Source organism: Syngnathus typhle, linkage group LG13 (assembly GCF_033458585.1).
Source record: "Syngnathus typhle isolate RoL2023-S1 ecotype Sweden linkage group LG13, RoL_Styp_1.0, whole genome shotgun sequence".
Taxonomy (NCBI): domain Eukaryota; kingdom Metazoa; phylum Chordata; class Actinopteri; order Syngnathiformes; family Syngnathidae; genus Syngnathus; species Syngnathus typhle.
The window spans coordinates 9169911-9190107 of NC_083750.1; the positions used below are offsets into that span (position 1 = coordinate 9169911).

The 20197-nt window shown below is 52.5% G+C and overlaps 3 protein-coding genes across 4 annotated transcripts; 2 read left to right on the plus strand and 1 right to left on the minus strand.

The window, feature by feature from the left end:
• The first annotated feature begins 58 nt into the window (after window positions 1-58).
• On the plus strand, window positions 59-6409 carry lamc2 (laminin, gamma 2). Its single transcript, XM_061296094.1, has 20 exons — window positions 59-217; window positions 884-959; window positions 1036-1160; window positions 1228-1359; window positions 1429-1618; window positions 1945-2057; window positions 2121-2504; window positions 2636-2869; window positions 2949-3094; window positions 3168-3324; window positions 3415-3620; window positions 3719-3798; window positions 3870-4007; window positions 4080-4224; window positions 4300-4449; window positions 4654-4768; window positions 4857-5053; window positions 5140-5289; window positions 5355-5454; window positions 5573-6409. Exons 1-20 carry the CDS (start codon window positions 160-162, stop codon window positions 5824-5826), a joined length of 3150 nt encoding a protein of 1049 aa, XP_061152078.1. The 5' UTR covers window positions 59-159; the 3' UTR covers window positions 5827-6409.
• An 11-nt stretch (window positions 6410-6420) lies between these two features.
• Window positions 6421-10612, minus strand: nmnat2 (nicotinamide nucleotide adenylyltransferase 2). Its single transcript, XM_061296102.1, has 12 exons — window positions 10509-10612; window positions 9615-9830; window positions 9111-9199; window positions 8837-8904; window positions 8700-8778; window positions 8469-8595; window positions 8330-8410; window positions 8216-8260; window positions 8016-8092; window positions 7788-7889; window positions 7656-7723; window positions 6421-7503 (listed from the first exon to the last, which is right to left on the minus strand). Exons 2-12 carry the CDS (start codon window positions 9697-9699, stop codon window positions 7401-7403), a joined length of 924 nt encoding a protein of 307 aa, XP_061152086.1. The 5' UTR covers window positions 9700-9830; window positions 10509-10612; the 3' UTR covers window positions 6421-7400.
• A 14-nt stretch (window positions 10613-10626) lies between these two features.
• pfkpb (phosphofructokinase, platelet b) lies at window positions 10627-19518 on the plus strand. Of its 2 annotated transcripts, none has more exons than XM_061296098.1 (22): window positions 10627-10762; window positions 11910-11983; window positions 12571-12648; window positions 12732-12921; window positions 12989-13154; window positions 13222-13266; window positions 13372-13480; window positions 13623-13718; window positions 13791-13883; window positions 13949-14074; window positions 14158-14222; window positions 14366-14435; window positions 14859-15005; window positions 15731-15801; window positions 15871-15958; window positions 16688-16840; window positions 17959-18123; window positions 18304-18365; window positions 18425-18536; window positions 18694-18793; window positions 18868-18973; window positions 19080-19518. In XM_061296098.1, the coding sequence occupies exons 1-22, from the start codon at window positions 10663-10665 to the stop codon at window positions 19234-19236; spliced, it is 2373 nt and encodes a 790-aa protein (XP_061152082.1). In that variant the 5' UTR covers window positions 10627-10662; the 3' UTR covers window positions 19237-19518. The 2 variants fall into 2 exon arrangements, with proteins under 2 accessions (XP_061152082.1, XP_061152083.1); XM_061296099.1 differs by lacking the exon at window positions 16688-16840 and adding an exon at window positions 17608-17760.
• Window positions 19519-20197: the final 679 nt, after the last annotated feature.

The following is a 20197-nucleotide window of genomic DNA, read 5'->3' on the forward strand; positions in this document are numbered from 1 at the left end:
AACACTCATGCTAGACTGTATGTCACTATGGCCGGCCTGCCCTGACACGCTGCAGTCATGCGCACACACACACATACACACACACACGAACACAGTTTTTAAAAGCAGAGCGTGTGTGACTTTGAGGAGGACTTATAGGCGCGGCGTGAAGAAGTCGACATGAGGATTTCGATCTTTGCACTTTTCTTTGTGCTTGGTGTCGTCGCGGCGACCAAAAGTAAGTCAAACGTTGTTAGCGTAATGACAACAGCCACGTTTGGGCGATTACAACTTGACACTTGACCTTTCGGCCCACTTAGACTTTTGTCGCCGAGTGAACTTGCTTTAGCTTTTGTTTGCACTTTGAACTCGGCATTCACCGATAACACTTTTTTAAAAAACTGATAGAAGTACGAGTACTTTGATTACAGTACTTACAGTCCACTTTGTTTGCCGCTTTCATTTACTTTGAAATACTTCCACACGGCCGACGTTATTCCTTCACTTGCTCGCGGTGTGTGCTAGCTTAACTGTCACTTTGCCGCAGGAGGCGCTGCTGTAAAAATATTAATGCTGTATCAGTTTTTGGTAGTTTTAGGAGTACAAAGCTGTGATATCGACCCGAGACCCCGATAACCCGATACCGGTGCATCTTTACTTTGAACCCCATGTGAACTCATCCACATTTAAGACATGTCAAGCAGAGGCCGTCGATGTTCTCGCGCTGCTCGCAATCACGGCAGTATTTCGAGTTAATGTGTAAAGCTGCTCAAGGTAGACCGTCCAAAAGTCCAAAGTGAAGATGAGAAGTCGAATCTAGAAGCTTAGAGCTCGGCAGACAGTTGATGCAACGACCGTCAGCGGGTCCCAATCGTGACCACCTCGCCTTTTGGTGTTCCTCCAGGTTCTGTGAGCGACGGATGTGACGGCCAGGGCCACTGCGCCTGCAGAGAAGGAGGACCCTCAGGATGTTCACCCAGGTGCAAAAAAAAAAAAGTTGATCATTCACCAAAGCGGTCTTCTCTTTCTACCGCTCATTGTCTTTCTCCTTTGCAGGGGTCGACGACGGGAACGCCGAGAGACTTCGGCACATGCCTTGTGTTTCTGTTATGGCCACAGCAGCCAATGTTCCCCTCAGCGGACGTACAGCGTCCACAACATCTGGTCGGGCTTTGAGCAGGGTAGGCTTTGCTAAGCAACATCTCCAGGAAGGAAGGAATAAAGGCCACTGAACGCTTCACTCCGCAGGTTCCAACGGTTGGAAGGCAGCCACCGCTCACGGGGTCACCCCGAAGGACGTGCACTCCCGCTGGTCCCCCAAGTATGAGGACGTGGAGGTGATCTCCGCAAACGGTCTGCCCATCTACCTGCATGCGCCAGGTACGGATAGACCCGAGCCCCTCAGGCCGAAGCCTCGCCCGTCCTAAACACTTCCTGTTTTTGCCGCAGCTTCTTACCTGGGCGACAAGTTGCTGAGTTACGGTCGCAACTTGTCCTTCTCGCTGCGTCTGGACCGCGGGGTCCGGCATCCGTCCATTGACGACGTCATCCTAGAAGGTTCTGGTCTTCGGGTCTCAGCCTCGCTGGGCGACCTGCGATCTGTCCTTCGCTGCGGGCAGAAGATCAACTACACTTTCAGGTGGGAATCCCTACGGCTCATCTTGGGTCGGGTTCCGTCCCGCTGGCGCGGGAGTCTGATCAACGAGAAGCGTCAACAACATTCCAGGCGCTCCAGCAAGTAGAAACAAAGCAGGAATCCGCGGCGCTCTCATGTTTATCTCTCGCCGAGCCTTTTAAATGAAAGCTCGTCTTCATTTTCTTTTTCTTTGTGGGCGGGATTTGTGACATTTCCATAACGCATTCCTTGCATGAGCTCATTTTTCAGTTCTATGAAAAGAAGGGGGTGTGCTCAAACGCATAACATTGGACGTTTGAATGACCCCATGTCGCGCTCTCTTGGGTCAGATTGGACGAGCAGCCTAGCAGCAAGTGGCACCCTCAGCTCACCCCTTTCCAGTTCCAGACTCTGCTCCAAAACCTGAGCGCCATCAAGATACGGGCCACCTTCGGCGACAAAGGTGAGCTCCAACCCGTGCATCCCGGACGCGGCGTCTTTCTCTTAGGCTGCAGTTTGTCTCCAGGCCGCGGATACCTCGACAACGTCAAACTGGTCTCGGCGAGGCGAGGGGACGGCGTCCCGGCCCACTGGGTACGGACCTGCGACTGTCCGCCGGGCTACGAGGGCGACTTTTGCCAGCGATGCTCGGCGGGTTTCAAACGCAAACATCCAGCGGACGGCGCGTTCAGCACCTGCAAGCCCTGCGCCTGCGGGGGGGGCGACTGCGACCCGCAAACGGGCGACTGCTATCCTGCAGACGACACGCAGACCTGCTCGGACGGCTTCTACTGGGACTTCTGGATTCGCCGCTGCATCCCCTGCCCCTGTGCCGAGGGAATGTCGTGCTCGCCGCTTCCTGGCTCCACGCAGCCGCAGTGTCACGAAAGCTGTCCGCCCGGAACCACAGGTAGGGTCCGCCTTGATTAGACAAAACAGGATGTAACGGGATTTCTCTATGTGGCATCACTGGGGCGTGAATTCCCCTCGGACCCCATCCACTCGTTGGGGCTGAAGGTGCGGTTTCATGTATGTGCTCAGGCCTTCGCTGCGACCAGTGTCAAGAAGGTTTTTACGGCTCGCCAGGAGGGGGTGCCGGAGGCTGGCGGCCGTGCCAACCTTGCCAGTGCAACGGGCACATTGAGGTCGGCGTGGCGGGAAGTTGCGATCGAACCAGCGGCAAATGTCTCAAGTGTGTCAACAACACAACGGGTCCCAGCTGCGGGGTCTGCTTGCCAAACTTTTATCGCCGCCTCCTGACCGAGGCCTGCAGACGTAAGCCCCCTTCGCCGAGTTGACACGCTGGCGATACGGCGACGCTCACGTCAGCTTTGCCCGTATTCCGGCTGCACAGCATGCGACTGCGATCTTCGGGGCTCCGAGTCGGCGCAGTGCGACGTCGACGGTCGCTGTCGCTGCCGAGCAGGTTTCGACGGTCCGAAGTGTCAGGCGGTGGGGCTGCGCGAGTGTCCCACCTGTTTTAACGGACCCAAAGCCAAGGTGAGCACCGGCCTAGGGTCGTTCTCGTCCCGCAAGCCACGTCCGTCCGTCTTTGCTAATGAGTGCCTCGCAGATGGAGGAATTGGCCTTCAAACTTCGGCTGTTGGAAGAGGCCAACTCTCAGACGGGTGGCGGACAGGGGACTAGCAACATTGGCAATGCAGAGGCTGTGCTAAGTGCGGCCGAGAAGCTGACAGACGGCCTGGAGGGAGACGTGGAGCGAATGGCAGGTGGGTCGTCGCTTGCTGAGAACATTTGGACTACTCGTGAGAGATCGGGCGTTGTCCAAGTCTCACTTGTGAAGTTGTGATGTTTAACAGACCTGGAAAAACGGCTGCTGGACAGTCTCAAGTCCATCAACCGCACTCGCCTGGCCGAGGAACAAGACATCCAGAACGTGGCCGATGCCGCTGGTGACATCCGACAACGCCAGCAGACTTTTGTGACCAAAGCGGATCAGCTTTGGGATTTCATGGACGACATGAAAGACAAACTGGACGAGGGCAAGACAGCACTTCGCTCAGCTGTAAGACCTTTGGCTGAGTTTGCATTGATGCAAGTGGCCACAGTGGGGGGCTGACACGAAGGGACAATGAGTAAATCTTATTCTCCCGGCTTCTTCAGGAGTTTCCGGCGGGAGATTCTCCTCTGCTACCAAATACGCTCTCCTCATTGGCGCAGGCAGCGACAACCTTGGCTGATAAGTGCGTGCACCAGACACTCATCAACAGCATCGTGGCCGACCCACTTGCTTATTTAAGTCTTCATCTGTCAGACATCAGACCAAGGCGACAGCGGTGGAACGCAGCGCCAACGAGGCTCTCGCCGACTCTGAGAAAAGTCTGGCGCTGGTCCGAGGTCTTCTCAGCAAAGGGAACAATGTCAAAGACTTGATCGGAGGAGCCAAAACTGTGTACGTCTATCTTTTGCTCCATCGAGCCTTGAACAGCGAGCAGCGTCTCATTTTGCTCCGCACGCTCCTTAGTTACGACGGGATGGTGCCACGGGTGAAGACTTTGGAGAACCGGGCCGTCCGCTTGAGCGGCGAGGCAGTGGATGAGAGCAACAGGGCCAACGGCATGCTGGGAGACATCAAGAAGATGACCGGAGAAATCCCGCCCGCTTTGACGGTCAGTCAATCGGAGTCAAAGTATCCATTTTATGACTTGAAGCACCTTCGCATCCTAACGCGTCGTTGCTCTCAGGGGGACACGAACGCCATGGCGGCCAAACTGGACCTCCTGAGGAAGGTAGTGGACGAGAATGTGGCGGGCTTCACGGCGTTGCGCGATGACATCGGGCGGGACACGGTGGCCGCCCAGGACCTGCTGGAGCGAGGCAGGAATGCCATGCAGGTAAGCAGGCGAGCATTGCATCAATTCACGTCGTGGTCCTGATTGGCGAGCGCATCAGCAAACAGGGTCAGTTCCTTCAGGTGCACCATCAATTTCTCCTGTCCCATCCTAATTGTGATGTCATCATCAAACAGCCCTCTGCCAAGGCTTACTGTTTTGTCCTCGAAATCGCCAGCTAGTAGATTGTGAGCGTGACTCTCGCAGGACATCGACACGCTGACAGGCCGAGTGGATGGCGCCTATGCCGACACCAAGGGGGCGCTGCAGCGCATCAACAGCAACACCAATCAACTGGACACCGCCCTCGGTACTCTGAGAGGTAAAGAGAAAATCACACGCGCAGAAACAAGTCGCCTCAGTCCTAGCCCGTCCGTCTTCACCGTCCTCAACATCCTGTCCCTCCTCAGGCTTTGACCAGCAGATCGCCGACAACCAAGCGCTGGCGGACGCCGCCATCAAGCGACTTCCTGCCATCAACGCGACCATACAGCAGGCTGCCAAGAACAATGCGAAGACTCAGGTCCTGCTGGACGCCGTGTCCGCTGACTCTGACGGGGCCATGGCGTCCATCAACCAGCTGGAGAAACTGATCCCCGGCCTGGAGGTGCGTAGCATAAAATGCTGGCGTCGAAGCTAACCCCTAAGCTCCCATATTTGGCATAAAGTGATGAAAAATGTTTGACCCGCTAGGGAGGGATCGAGTTGGCACCGCAACTCGTGAGCGACATCGGCAAATTTAACGACGACGCCAAGGCACTGCGGGTGCTGGCGGATGACGTCGGCATAGACATAAGGGACGAGCTGGACGATGCCAGGAACCTGGAAGCGGACGCCGTGCAGGTGAGACAGCGGCCGGCGGAAAGGCAGCGACAGCAAGGTGACGCCTGTGTTTGACTCGCACGCAGGCCGGGGATGCCGCCGCTGGCGCCCTGAGGAACGCCAAACAGGCCAGAGACGACATAGGAAAAATGCTGCGGGACATCGCCAGTGGGCTGGCCGCCGTCGGTAAGAAACGCACTCAAACTGTTGGAGATAAAACACAAAAGACGTTTTGAAAATGAGAAACACGAATATGGCCACAGTTGGGCCTCGCTGGGAACGTTAACCTCCTGCCGTTGCACAGGCAAACCGGGAACGTTGGACCCGCGCCGCCTTCAGGAGCTGGAGGAGTCGGTGGCGGCGGCCCGCCGGGACGTGCAGACGAGACTGGAGCCTCAGCTGAGGGATGCGGTGGAGCGTGAGGCGGCGCAGCGCCGCCTGTTGGCCGTCTTGGATGGGGACATTGACGCCATCTTGTGGGACATTGCCAACCTGGAGGAGATCTTGAAGACCGTGCCTAGTGGATGCTTCAACAGCCCCCCCATTGAGAAGCCCTGATACAACCTCACCACAGCTGGCCACGCCCGTCGCTTTTTCAGACGATGTTCGGTGGTGGAAGCTCCTCCCCTTTTCACAGCCACACACATACACGCACATGTGTGCACATTCTCGTGTGCTCAAGTCTCCATTTTGTTTGCCCCCATTTCTCTTGTTGCACAACCAACTATGGGCTGATTGGCCGCCGATAAACGTTTTCGAGCATTCGTGCTTAATTTTGCCTCCTGTTAACCCACCAAAAGTTGGCAAGGCCATTCAAGAAGACCAGATACTCCCGTTTTTGTCTCCTCTGACACCTCTAATCACAAAAGACCGAGGGAAGGCATTTGATGGCACGCGAATGATTTCTGGACAGCTCGAAACATGCTTTGAATTTGCTGAGGAGTTAAAAAAATTCCTTTTGGAGGTGCGGCCATTCTGCCGAGAGCCAAGGGACACGCACAGACGCCTGCCACGAGGTTCCTATTTGTCTATTTTGAGAATAACAACGCGCCCAAAGCTCTGCTGCTGAAGTGTGAGCTGATCGATTGTCAAGCGGTGAATACCATCGGTATGGAATGGAATAAAAGGCTGCAGACCCAAATGGTGGTTTTATCTTGAAGTTTAATAAATCCATCAAAGTCATGCCACAAGCACAAGCGGAGTGTCAACATGCTGCACGCTCAACACCAACACGGACAAGCACGCTTCGCTTTCAAAAACCAACCCTTCGCTTCCACCCTGTTTTGGAAAAACGCATTCTTGCCCAAAATTACCCCCCAGTGGAGCAGACTGGAAAAGGCTCGCTGTCACTCGAGCGGTAGGGATGAAGGCAGAGCCACTCCTGAAATTCTACACTTTTACGCTGACTGTAAAAACAAACAACAAAAGGCTCTCAATGGTGTCCAAATAAGCGTGGCCTTGAGACCAGGCCGGGAAGGAAAACCACAACATGTCTCCCGAAAGGAGCAAAGTGAACATGAATTGAAGTCAGCGGGCAATGTGTTAAGTGCAATACCAGGTCGTGCCACAACACGTGGGGGCAGCGATGAGCTCTATTCCAAGACATGCAGCGTAATTAAGAGCGAAGAAGCTCTTGAGTTCCAAGTCTGTTATTTAAATGCCCTGTTTGGAGGTTCGCCCGCTCCGTTTGTGTTAGCTGAGCCTCAAATTTCAAACCAAATGGGAATATTTCAGCGGACTGAACTTTGTGTATTACCACGACCTGAGTGGTTTCAATCTGCCCGGACTTTGTTTTGGAGCTTTTTGCTTAGCCTGGTCCTGGGCTTTTGCGTTCAACATTAGCGTGAACTTTCCTCAGACCGATTCATATCATATGGTTGGGTTGACCGCGTTACGATTTAAGTGCACAATGTGGTGTTGCCTTCACTCCTATTTGTCACCCAGTCTAGCCCACGCTGCCTCTGGTGTGGAGAACATGCAGAAAAGTTGGTGAATGCGTCAAAGGACACGGGGGGCCTAAAATGTTTTGGAGTCTCCGGTGCGATGCGGGTGGGTGTGGAAATGGCCCAAGTGGCGCGGTCGGCGGGGAGACGTGTTAGCGGGCGCCGGCTAGCACACGGCTGCAGCAGTCTCTATCCCGAGGCCTTGATGTAGAGCTGCGTGTTGAGGATGTAGTCGATGACGGGCTGACACAGGTAGTCCACCACGTGTCCGTCGCCGTGCTGCAGCGCCAGCCTGCGCACAACAGCCACAGACGCGTCACAACAACCAGTACCGTGTATTTTTGCGTGGTGCCGCCTGGAGGTCTGACAACAACCAACTCCTTCCTTTCCCTCACCGCCTTGCACGTCGCTGATCCGTCCTCTATATTCGGCCGTTTAGCTCACCTGCTCTTGGTGGAGCTGACCTGCGCCATGGGATGCTCGCCGTTGTCCTCGACCACCACAATGTTGTCCTGAGAGAGGGCAGACGACGGCGGGTCAGAAAGTGCCGGCCGAACCCGGGACACGAGAGCCAACCTGGTGTTTGCGCAGCACCGGCGACTGCTTCATGATGCGCTCTGTTTTGGCGCCGTCACGAGGAACCACCACCAGGCCGAAGTCGCCCACGATCACCTCCATCTGCAAACGCGCACACACACGCTCGCTGACCTTCGGTCGACTCAACGTGTTGTGATCTGCAGAACTCTTTTATGCGGGCGGTGGCGGAAAAGACGGGCTGAGGTAGGAAGGGTGGGGGGTGCTTACATCACTGTCCTTCCACAGGCCAGGGATGCAGAAGGATTCTAGGAGGTCACTTCCACACAGGAGCAAGATGCGCAACTCTACGCGCCACAGTTGAAGGGAGGCAGCAAGGAAGGAAGGAAGGAAGGGCGGGAGGGAGGAAGGAATGAGACACGCCCTCAATCAAGCACTCCTCGTACACACGTGGCACCACCGCCACTCACCGATCTCCTCATACGTCAGGCTGGGTCCCAAGTTGGCGTTTTCATCTAAGACCAGCGAGGTGAAAGTCAGCGACAAAGGCGCCCAAAACTGGGATGGGCGTTGGCCACACTCACCGATGAAGGTGAAGCGTTCCATGTGAGGACGCACGCAGCACACTTTGCCCAAACTCTCGCTCAGCTTCCCCCAAAGTTTCACTGCAAACCAGAAATACCTCGTCACGGTCCTCGTTGCCATCGTTGCCGGGAGACTTACCCGAAGTGGCCTGGCGGTTCAGGTTGTTGCGGTTCTGGTAAAGGGGCGGAGTCCGCGTCTGCGGTTGACCGATGACGGGCGTGGACGACGGCGTGTTGACGTTGGACAGAATGCAACCCGTCACTCGCTAGGAGGGCAAGGACATCATTGGGAAGCAAATCTAGCCAGGATTTCCTGCGCCTGGGATTCCCGCACATGGCCTTGGATGCTTGGTGTTAAAGGAAGCCTCACCTTCATCAGATCTCGGTGATGCTCCAGGACGCTGCAGGTGGGCTGCCAAGTCTCCTGGTAACACTCCCAAGGGTCGACCCTGCAGCCGCGGGAGGAGGCTTTAGCGCGGGCGGCGGAGGCGGCGGCGGGCGACTAACCTGATCCAATCAGACGACTGCACGGCCAGCTGACACATGGTCAGACGATGCCTGCTGGACACCAGGCCCTGAGCGGGACACGACGACAATTTCAATTTGGCGCCATTACCTCCACCCTCCCCAAAGTTCCCAACGGATGGCACAACAACATCATGGCGGCAGATCTCCAAGGGACCAGCGCGCTAACCTGGCCCGTTCTTGCCCCTCACGTTGGATTTCAAGCTCCCCTCCACGTCCAGTCATCATCAACAACAACATGTTTTGCCCTACTCACAGCTTTCCCATACGAGTCGTGCACCGGCGAAATGATCCCTCCGATCACGATGAAACGGCCGCTTTTGTGCAGGTGCTCCCTTGCCTTTTCTGTACACACACGCACACACACACACACACACATTCAAAGACCCTCAACATCCAGCTACAGTGCGTTTGATTGGCTCTTTCTGAGCATTGCTCTTTTATGTTCATTTTGACAGCTTGCGCATTTTCTCATTTTCGAAGATGAGGAGCTCGCAGTAATTATTGCTTTGTGGGCTGCGTCACACCACGGGCGGGGTTGGGGGTGCACGCTGGCTGGCGTTGTTTTCAAGGCCCATCTGCGTCGCTAGTTGCGCTCGCGGCGACAACACGACGCGTTCAACGAGAAGGAACGCTTTCAGCACCGGGAAGCTGGACAGCGACGAGCGCGGCCGGAACAGGCAAAAGCCGGCCGCCTGGGATGTTTTTTTTTTTTTTTGGGCGACGTCACAACGTGCCATTCTCCCACACAAAAGCTTACCGAACATATGGATGTGTCCCTTGGTGATGGGATTGAAGCTGCCGCACGATAGCAGGATCACGTGACTTTTGCTGCTTTCTGGCATGGCTGATTCTGGTCGCGGTTCTGGTTCTGGCTTGTGAAGCGGCGGCAGACGACGCAGAGCGAAAGGCGAGGTCTCCTGGTCTGCGGCAGGATGATGGGGAAGTGACGTCACCGCTTTCAAGAGACACCGTGCTGACGTAAACAAGGACGAGTCCAAAAGTTTTTTTTAATTCATTCTCATCTTTAAAAATGTATTTCTGGTAGAAATTACCGCTGAATGCTGATTTGTCTAGTATGGAACATTACTGAATGCTATGGATTGGAATTCGGAGAATATGCACCAAAAACAAGCCAAAAAAGACACCTTGGCTTATGTTTACTTGAAAGTAGTCATGCATTTACAAGATATGGATGTGGACGTTAAGATATACATTTTTTTATTTCGAACCCATGAGTTTATGGGGTGGTGGTGGAGGCCACCCGAGAGGAAAAATATAATTAAATAATTGTAAGTATCGATATTTTAGCTAGGGAGATCGATACTAAGAAAATAAGCAGCCTGGATCGATATATCGATATTTTGGTATCGATCCGCCCATCCCTATTTAGCAGACCTTAGACCTTCTCTAAAAGCAGAATTTAGATGACACGAAGTCTCACTTTGATATATTTTCTTCTCCCGACTATTGCGTGAACATCAACATGACTGAGAATAATTTTAAAAGCACTGCTGTTTATTCTAGCGTATGTTCCATCTCGACTTGAATAACTTGCGAATTGTTTTTCCAGTTGAAGCTGGGTTAGCCTCGTAAAGGCATGGTGAGCCATCGTAACTCTACTTAAAGCTTTGCAATTGGGGGCGGCACCCACTGCAGTCGCTCCAGCTTCCTTGCTTGGCTGCTCGCTCGCTCCATCCGAGCGGGCCCCGCTGTCGTCCCTGCTGTCGACAACTTGCTGCACACTACCAAGAGGAGAAGAGACGAGAAGGGCGAGAACATCGAGTAGGAAAAAGGCTAGCCAAGACATGTCAGCCCCCAAGCGACAAGACACCCGCAAGCTCTTCGAGAACTTGTCTGGCCAAGGAAAGTCCATCGGGGTGCTTACCAGCGGCGGAGATGCCCAAGGTGAGAGCCGCGACTTCCATTTGCAGCATTTATTATAATTTTTTTTCTTGGCTCTTTTTGAAGTGCCATCATTTGAAAAAGAGGCAAGTAAACTACTCATTTGGCCGCGCTCATGACTTATCTCGTTGCATCAAAGCCAGACAGTTTTAAATGGACTGCTTTTCTTGGTGAACACTCCGACACTCCGGGGTCTCTTCGTGTTGTCACTGAATCAATTTGAAGAAAAAGCCGCAGTTTGCGTCCAGATGATTTGGCGAAGTGACGTCCGATAATGGAATTATGCCGTCTGCGCAGCAAGTGAATGCCAGAAAACGTAGGTGTGTTAGAGACTGCACCAAAAAAATAAATAAAATAAAATCCCTAGCCTGAGTACACTTATAATTATTAATAATTCAAAGGACTCTATTTCACTCTCAATAAATGTAAGTGTTTTTGCTGGGGAGCATTGGTGTGGTTTTTAATCGTGTTTCATTGGGAGGTTACGCAATAGCATTGTTTAAACACGCACGCACACATACGCGCGCGCGTCAACATCAACAAGTGCTGCTTCGATTAAAAGAAAAATCCGTCCGTTCACGAGAAACCGATTTGCACTTACGAACAAAAATCTTTTTAATCATAATAATGTCCTTTTAATTTTTTTTTTAACGAATGTCGATTTTTTTGTCTTTAGGTGTTAAGAATTCGTGTCACACAAGCGCGGACGATGAGTCGTGAGTGCGTCAGGCTACCACTATGAAATACACTTATTTCCGTTATGTGACTTTCACAAAAAGAGGAGCTATATTGGCTTAGACTTGACTTTGCTTTTACGCTGAAGGCAAGCAAGGTTGGTTTCTGGTAGGGGGCGCATGGTAGCTTGACGCACGCTTTGGAAAAGCGACGCAGCGCCTACGTGAGGAGCAGCAAGTTCTCGCGGCATGAATGGACGCGCGCACGCGCACAGACACGCGCCCACTCAACCCATGATGGTGCATGCGCGCGTGTTCGTGACACCACATTTTTGTGTTGTCCGTATCGTGGAGATGCTTCTAGGCAGCTAGACTAATCTGAGTTCTTTGGATTTGCATCCAATGTGTGATTTCAGGCCTTATTAGTTTTATTTTGAAAGAAACACTAACGTAAGTTAATTTTCTTCTTTTCTCAGGGATGAACGCGGCAGTCCGGGCGGTGGTCCGCATGGGAATTTATGTGGGAGCAAAAGTCTACTTCATACATGAGGTCAGATAGCAACAGAACATAAAAATATGAAACAAGTGCCCAAAATATGCAAATATGCCTCGAGCGCTCCGAGTGGCATCTTCGATTAGCCGTCCCGATTTCAGCGTCGGTTGAATTGCTAATTGGATCAAGGTCCTGATCCTCGCTGACTCCACTTTTTTTCTCCAGCAAGAGTCCGAACACGCACTCGCTCGCTCCCTCAGCTCCTCTTTCTGCTTTTATTTTGGCGGGCAGCTTTTGTTTCCCCCCCCCAATAAATATTTTGTAGTGTTTCTGATGACTCAACAGAGTGATTTGATTATTCAGAACGACAACATGATTAGGAGGCTCGATTTTCATCGCTAATGAAGACAAGCAACATCCTGCCGTACAAATTGCATCTGACTTTTTTCAGGGGAATCAAACTTGCTCTTAGGCCGTAAATGACCATTATTTGAAGAAAGGTCTTTTTGGACGGTGATGTGATTGGAGTAGGCAAGCTCAATGCACCACAGAGTGTTTCTCTCCATGTTTCTAATGCACATCCAATATCGATACCGCTCAAAGTGAGCGACCTCATTGAATGTGAGCAAAGTGGCGTCCCACAGGGCTACCAGGGCATGGTGGACGGCGGCGCCAACATCGAGGAAGCGTCGTGGGAAAGCGTTTCCAGCATGTTGCAAGTGGTGAGCGCAGCGCAGGCGTTGCTTAACCAGCCAGGTGGCAAATGCTCCCTCTTGACCTTTGGCCCCACCCCCAACGCCTGCAGGGCGGCACGGTGATCGGCAGCGCTCGTTGCAAAGCCTTCCGCAACCGCGAGGGTCGCCTGGAGGCCGCGCGCAACCTGGTGCTGAAGAACATTAGCAACCTTTGCGTCATCGGCGGAGACGGAAGTCTGACCGGGGCCAATCTCTTCCGGGAGGAGTGGAGCGGACTCCTGGACGAGCTAGTGCAGAAGGGTGGGTGAGACCTTTGCCACCCGCGGGCATGGAACCCACGGAAAACACTACCTTGTTGCTTTGGCAGGCGCCATCGGCGAGGAGGCGGCACGCAGCAACTCGGTCCTGCACATCGTGGGCATGGTGGGCTCCATCGACAACGACTTCTGTGGCACCGACATGACCATCGGGACCGACTCGGCGTTGCACCGCATCATCGAGGTGGTGGACGCCATCATGACCACGGCTCAGAGGTCCGCCTGCAAACGCACGCTCGGCCGCCACCTCGCTACTGACTTTTTACTTTCCGCTCACGTCTAGCCACCAGAGGACCTTTGTGCTGGAGGTGATGGGTCGACACTGCGGGTAGGTGCCGGCCAGGCTAGATGGCCGCCGGCCCGGCTAGATGGCCGCCGGCCCGGCCAGATGGCCGCTATGGCTGTATCACGTGGGACGATGTGCCGTGTGCAGATACCTGGCGTTGGTCAGCGCTCTGGCCTGCGGAGCTGACTGGGTGTTTTTTCCTGAAATGCCTCCCGAAGACGGCTGGGAGGACAACATGTGCCAGAAGCTCTCTGAGGTAACAGCTCACGCTCTCACACCGTACGTGACAAGCAAATCTTGATATGGCCTCTTCTGGACCAAGCGTTGCGCCACAGATTTACTTAGCACAGAGTTAGCAAAGACTAAAAACGAGATGGTGTTCTTATCTTTCCCGGCAGAACCGCGCTGACAAAAAAAGACTCAACATCATCATCGTGGCTGAAGGCGCCATCGACAGCCACAACAAAGCCATTACGCCCGACTACATTAAAGATGTAAGTCGTCTTTGAGACGCAGCCTAGCGCTACAGACATCATGCGCAGCCGTTTTGCCAATGTGCCCGTTAGCTGGTGGTGCGCAACTTGGGCTTCGATACCAGGGTGACCATCTTGGGCCACGTGCAGCGAGGAGGAACCCCGTCGGCCTTCGACAGGATCCTGGTAAGACGCGTTGCTCCGAAACGCGGAGCTTGACGCTAAATGCCGACCCCGCAATCTCGCTACAGGCTAGCCGGATGGGCGTGGAGGCGGTGCTGGCCTTGCTGGAGGCCTCTGCTGGCACGCCCGCCTGTGTGGTGTCGCTGGTGGGCAACCAGGCCGTACGCTTGCCCCTCATGGAGTGCGTGCAGATGGTAAGACCACCGATCCGGCCCCTCGTGCCATTTTTTGATGAGAAGCTGGAATACCACCATTTTGTGTGTGTGTGTGTGTTCAGACACAGGAAGTGCAGAAGGCCATGGATGAAAAGAAGTTTGAGGACGCCGTCAGGCTGCGGGGCAGGTATTTCATTTATCATGAAACAAAAATGTATCAACAGCCTCACAGTTTTGAGGTGGAAACCTCAACCAGAAGGAGCAGCGTAATGTCTGTTGAACTGAAGCAAAAACTTTGAAATGATGGGGATGTATTTGTCTCCTTTGCAGGAGCTTTGAGAACAACCTGACCACCTACAGACTTCTCTGCAACCACAAGGCTGACTCGGAGCTTCCGCACGTAAGCACCGATTTTGACGGCGGCTATAGAGCAAACGTTTGCGGAAAGACGTAACGAATCGGACGTCATGTGTCTCCCCTCCAGCCGCTCTGACACATGTTAACGATAGCCCAGCGAGGTACTTCCTGCACAGATGCATTGGGGGCGGAGCTATTGCATGGTTTACACAATTTTTATTAGAATAGTAATTTTATATATATATATATATATATACATATATACATATATATATATATAAATGGGTTTCAAATATTTGGAAGCAAGTGCACATCCTCGTCTTGGCCGTGCACATGACGACACGCGTGCACTTGAATGCGAGTTTTGGGCTTCCTGCTGCTCGGTTGCATCTTGCGGCCCATCGCATGTTTTGGATGCTCACCGCTAAATGCTGCGACCTTTGACAGAAAAGCCTTTCCTTGTCAGAGCTCCTTCAACGTGGCGGTGTTGAACGTAGGGGCGCCCGCCGCCGGGATGAACGCGGCCGTGCGCTCCGCCGTCCGGGTGGGCATCGCCGAAGGCCATAAAATGTTTGCGGTGAGCGACGGCTTCGAGGGATTTTACAAAGGCCAGGTGAGACTTTCTGCAATTTTTTCAGGCGTGGCTTTGACAGACTTTTTTTAGTGAATTCAGGGTGGGCGGGTCACAAGTAGTCTGGAACGCGGCAGCAACGCCATCACCCAGCTGGCTGCCTCTCTTTGTATTCTGCATTGCTAAGCCCACCCAAGGTCAGAGTGCTAAACTTGGGGTGCTAACGTATGAGGCTAACAAATAGCAGCCGGCACTAAATTAAACTCGGTGGAAAGACATTCCTCACAGGTTAGCGTAATGCAGTGCTTCTCAATTATTTTCTGTTACGCCCCCCCTAGCAAGAAGAAAACTATTCGCGCCCCCCCTCCCCACCGTGACTATCCTAACTTGTCTTGTAAGTCGTAAAATGTTGCACTGTCGCAAACGTGACAGACGTAACAATGAGAGCGCCACTGCCCCCTGCTGTAGTAAACGCGCAATTACACTTTATTCTAGTACTGCCAAAAAAAAAGCCTGTTCCCCAGGGTCACACGCGCCCCCCCAGGAATAGCACCGCGCCCCCCAAGGGGGGCGCGCCCCACTATTTGAGAAGCACTGGCGTAATGAGTGGCACCAGGCAGGAGTAAGGACGCCGCTGTCGTCCCAGCTCGGCTCTGAATATGCCGTAGCGGGATTCCTAAATGATACAAAGAGCCTGGAAAGTCACTGATACAGTTACAAGGCTTCAAAGTTGATTGATTTCCACTTTTATTGGTTTGCATGATCAGATCAAGGAGATCAAGTGGGGTGACGTCGGAGGCTGGACGGGACAAGGAGGCTCGCTGCTTGGCACCAAACGGTATGCCTCATTGCACTTGCTGCAACTTTTTTGGGACTGAGTGGACTTTTACCGGGCATGCTGGCGTAGAACACTTCCCGGGAAACATCTGGAGCAGATCGCCCAGCAGATGGCCGCCCACAACATTAACGCGCTGCTCGTCATCGGGGGATTTGAGGTACAAACAAAGATGGCGGCATTTAGCTGTTGCACAGAGCGAACGCTAATGACATCTGCTCGCTCATTTGCCATACTTCGGAATTGTGCAGCCTGTGTCGTTGCTTTGGTTTGACAAACATGACTGAACATAATCTCATCGTGTGCACATGTTAGGCTTTCAAGACAGGAGTAGGGTTTTAAGACAGGAATAGGGTTTCAAACAAGGGAGGGTATCGCGACAGGGTTAGGGTTGGAGGCCTGGGGTGGGGTTTTAAGTTAGGTTTTCAATGTAGGGTTTCAAGCAACGGTTAGGGCAGGAAGTTTCAAAGGAAAGGAAGATCTTACATGGTTAACCTTTATGGTCAGAGTCGGGCTTTTAAACTAGGAATAAGGTTTCAACAGAGAAATCCACCTTGTCTCTCTGGAGTGTTTTTGTGTATGTGCGCATTGTGATTGGCTCTCTCCCCTTGGGTCCTCCCATCGTTGCACGCCACCCCTGCTATTGTTTGTTTGGTTAAAAAAAATGTAGATGCGGCCCCTTAGCCGCTTCGTCTATCATGTGCATGGCGCAAGCTCAGCTAGCGGATAGCTTCGCCGCTAACTTGTGTTTGGCTTTTCTTTGGTGTTTCTCTCCAAATTCCGCTGAAGGCTCATTTATTCTAAACCAATCGCCACTTTGAGAGCTTTCCCTCGTTAAAAAAAACTTTTTTTCGTCTGTGTCCTCGCAAACGGGCTGTGACCCTTGCAGGCCTACATGGGACTGCTGGAACTTTCGTCGGCACGGGACAAATATGGCGAGCTGTGCGTGCCAATGGTGATGGTCCCCGCCACGGTGTCCAACAATATACCGGGCTCGGACCTCAGTATCGGTTGCGATACGGCGCTCAACGCCATAACGGATGTAAGTCGGCATGCTTGTGCACGTGCGTGTGTGCATGTGCATGTGTGTGCCGGCGAGTGCGATGAGTGAGCGCTCGCAGCAGACGCCCGCTGCGCTCGTGCCAAAGGCCGCTTGAATTCTTAGTAGGCAAAAGGTCAGCTTTTGACTGCTGCAACTAATCGGTCCTCCAAAACGTCTTTTTGTGAATTGAAAAGTGCCAAAAAGGTAACTTAGCCAAAGTAGCGCTAAGTAACACGGAGCTACGCTCAGGTAAGTTGAATTCACTTGCGTTTGTTTGGTCAACAGCTGACAAAGAACGAGCGTGCGGGATGGAGTTTGTTGCGTTCTCGTGCGTGCGAGGGCACGAGGGAGGGACTGAATGCCATGTTGAAGGAATGTTCTCCTCGCTAAAATAGGAGTGCCGCTTTATCAAGTCGCGTCAACACGGTGACGCGTTGACAGACGGCGCGACCGCTCGGTCGAGTGGAGAGAGCCAACGCCAAGCCGCAAACGCACAAAAGGTCTTGTGCCACACTGCGAGATAACAACATACGCTATCGTGCTACTCAGAGAGGGAAAGACATGAACACACGTACAGCACACAAAGATAGAAAGACAAACAGCACGCCATCATGATGCAAAAAGACAACACCAACTGTAGAAAGAAAGGAATTGACACGGAGATACGAACTATTACGCTATCAAAAGACACACACACGCTTAGCTGTAGGCATGCCCCAACGTGGGCACAGCGTAACGAGGCCCGCGGGCGTCCGTGCGTCCGTCAGGGCCTGGAGTCAGTCCTGCAGCTGTATGAGGCTCGCGAGCGCTTTGAGGAGTTTTGCGTGCCGCTGTGCATGCTGCCCGCCACCATTAGCAACAACGTACCCGGCACCGACCTCAGCATCGGCGCAGACACCTCCCTCAACGCTCTCGTGGAGGTAACAGCGCAACCGCCGCCTTTGCCCGCCGGCACCTTGTTGTTGTTGTCGTTGTGAAGTCGCCACGGTAACCGTGCCGCGCCGGTCAGGAGGTAAGATGGTCCCGCTTGAACATGGCATTTCTGTCAAGTTGTATTGTTGAAATTTGTGAGGAGGAGGAGCCGCTTCGGTGCGTGACGCCGGTGCGCTTGTCGGCAGACGTGCGACCGCATCAAGCAGTCGGCCAGCGGCACCAAGCGTAGGGTGTTCATCATCGAGACCATGGGCGGTTACTGCGGCTACCTGGCCACCGTGGGCGGGCTGGCGGCTGGCGCCGACACCGTCTACATCTATGAGGAACCCTTTGACATCCGAGACCTGCAGGTGGGAGCTCGGGTGCCTTCCTTCTCCAAATTTGACAGTACATGGAAAAAAGGAGGCGAGCATGGCTGCTAATTAGATACTCGCAACCAAGGAGGCCACTTCCCGTTCTTCTTGAGATGTTTATGTGGCTCGACAATTTATTTCATCTCGCTAAGTCAAACCGGTTGTTTTTCCTTGGAGGGTAACGTGGAACATCTGACGGAGAAGATGAAGACCACCATCCAGAGGGGTCTGGTGCTCAGGTGAGATGGGCTGCACCGTCTCTGCCAGGGTGCCGATTCAATGTCGTGTTTGTGTGCAGGAATGAGAACTGCAATGAGAACTTCACCACCGATTTCATCTACCAACTTTACTCAGAGGAGGGTCGAGGGGTGTTTGACTGCCGAAAGAACATTTTGGGACACATGCAGCAGGTCAACAGCAGCTTTTTGTCATTCAAACTGTTGCGTACCTCAGTTGTTTATTTCAATTGAGTTGATGGCTGACATTAATGATGGAGAAACACTTTGGCATTCATGCAGAGCTGTGCCGATGTTCTCTACAAAGTGCACACCGAATGTTTTTCCACAGGGTGGCTCTCCGTCCCCCTTTGACAGAAACTTTGGCACCAAAGTAGCGGCCAAAGCAGTCCAGTGGCTCACCAAGACCATGAAGGAGTCTTTCAAAGGAGGTAAGGTAAAAGGTGGAGCGGCTATCACGCGAGGGGGGTCTCGCCGCTTCAAACGTGAACCTTTGGACACGCAGGGCGAGTGTTCGCCAACTCCGAGGACAGCGCCTGCCTGCTGGGCATGAGACGCCGAGCGATGCTCTTCCAGCCCGTGGCGCAGCTCAAAGACGAGACCGACTTTGAGTAAGAACTTTTACTTGACCGGAAGGCAGCCATTTTGATTCCAAGATTCTCTTTGATTTAGTAACACAGCGCTTGGTGACTGACTCCACTCCACATCCTGTTTCAGACACAGGATCCCCAAGGAGCAGTGGTGGCTGAAGCTCCGCCCCCTGATGAAGATCCTGGCCAAGTACAAGACGAGCTACGACGTGTCCGACTCAGGTCAGCTGGAGCACGTTGGCCGCTTCCGGGCCAAAGAAGGCGACTCCTCGGCCACTATCTGAACGTCTCATTGGCTGCTGCTATCTTAGGCACATTTAACAAAACACGCGTGCACAAAATATGATATAGAAAGTCACATGCTGTTACTCTAATTTATTGCAGATTGAATATATTCTCAAATGATGCACTTGAAATGACGTACTGAATGGAGCACTACAAATGTAGCCTTATCTTGTTGTTGTTTTGTGTTTGTTGTTGCTCATGTGTCGCAAACGTTGGTGTGCATAAGAGTTCTGTCCCTTGTGTGTCAGTGTGTGTACACAGTATTAAATCTTTGATTGTGATGTCTTTTTGTCACTCTCTTGCCTTAAAACTGTAGTTGTTATTCAAGACAGTAGATAGCGTCATCATGCATCGTGTTATACTGAAGTCCTGGGGGCGTCCTAACTTGCCAGATACACAAAGAAATTATTTTAAAAGCAAAATAAGTCGAGGTTCCATGATACGTGTCCTTTAAGATAGGTTTTCTGTAATACGCCCCCTGGAGCGCATGTTGTGCACATTCTGACCACTAGATAGCAGCACAACATAACATTTCATCTTTAACTACTGCTATTTCTTGCAGTTTTGTCCCAACGCGTTTTGACGAGTTGTAATCATATGTATGATGTATTTGTTGGACAATTTATCAAGAGGGAAGACACGACACTTTATATGACAGATGTAGATCAGCAATAAAAGGGAAGTTTGTCACGGTTAGAAATAAGCAACTGTTTCCTCTCTTGTCCGGAGTGAAACAAGTTGCCGCGAGATGTTGTCATCACAACGCAACAAATCACAAGTCAGACATTTGACAATTCAGACAGCCGGCACTACTTTTCTCCTCGTCACATATCAGATGACCGCCACGCCGTAATTGTCACCACAGGTCTCCGACTATTTATTGTAAATGAAAAAAAAAAAGGATGTTAAACTGTATTCATTTGCTTTGTACATCTCTTCCATTATTTTTGTAGTGCAATT

What these genes read in the sequence shown, in the direction of transcription:
- pfkpb (XM_061296098.1), top strand. Translation starts at nt 10,663, where the DNA reads ATGTCAGCCCCCAAGCGACAAGACACCCGCAAGCTCTTCGAGAACTTG. An exon ending in TTGACATCCGAGACCTGCAG is followed by an intron (nt 18,124 to 18,303) that starts GTGGGAGCTCGG and finishes TTTTCCTTGGAG; the next exon opens with GGTAACGTGGAACATCTGAC. An exon ending in AAAGACGAGACCGACTTTGA is followed by an intron (nt 18,974 to 19,079) that starts GTAAGAACTTTT and finishes ATCCTGTTTCAG; the next exon opens with ACACAGGATCCCCAAGGAGC.
- lamc2 (XM_061296094.1), top strand. Translation starts at nt 160, where the DNA reads ATGAGGATTTCGATCTTTGCACTTTTCTTTGTGCTTGGTGTCGTCGCG. An exon ending in AAATCCCGCCCGCTTTGACG is followed by an intron (nt 4,225 to 4,299) that starts GTCAGTCAATCG and finishes CGTTGCTCTCAG; the next exon opens with GGGGACACGAACGCCATGGC. An exon ending in AACTGATCCCCGGCCTGGAG is followed by an intron (nt 5,054 to 5,139) that starts GTGCGTAGCATA and finishes TTGACCCGCTAG; the next exon opens with GGAGGGATCGAGTTGGCACC.
- nmnat2 (XM_061296102.1), bottom strand. Translation starts at nt 9,699, where the DNA reads ATGCCAGAAAGCAGCAAAAGTCACGTGATCCTGCTATCGTGCGGCAGC. An exon ending in GGGACACATCCATATGTTCG is followed by an intron (nt 9,200 to 9,614) that starts GTAAGCTTTTGT and finishes GTGTGTGTACAG; the next exon opens with AAAAGGCAAGGGAGCACCTG. An exon ending in GAACCGCCAGGCCACTTCGG is followed by an intron (nt 8,411 to 8,468) that starts GTAAGTCTCCCG and finishes TCTGGTTTGCAG; the next exon opens with TGAAACTTTGGGGGAAGCTG.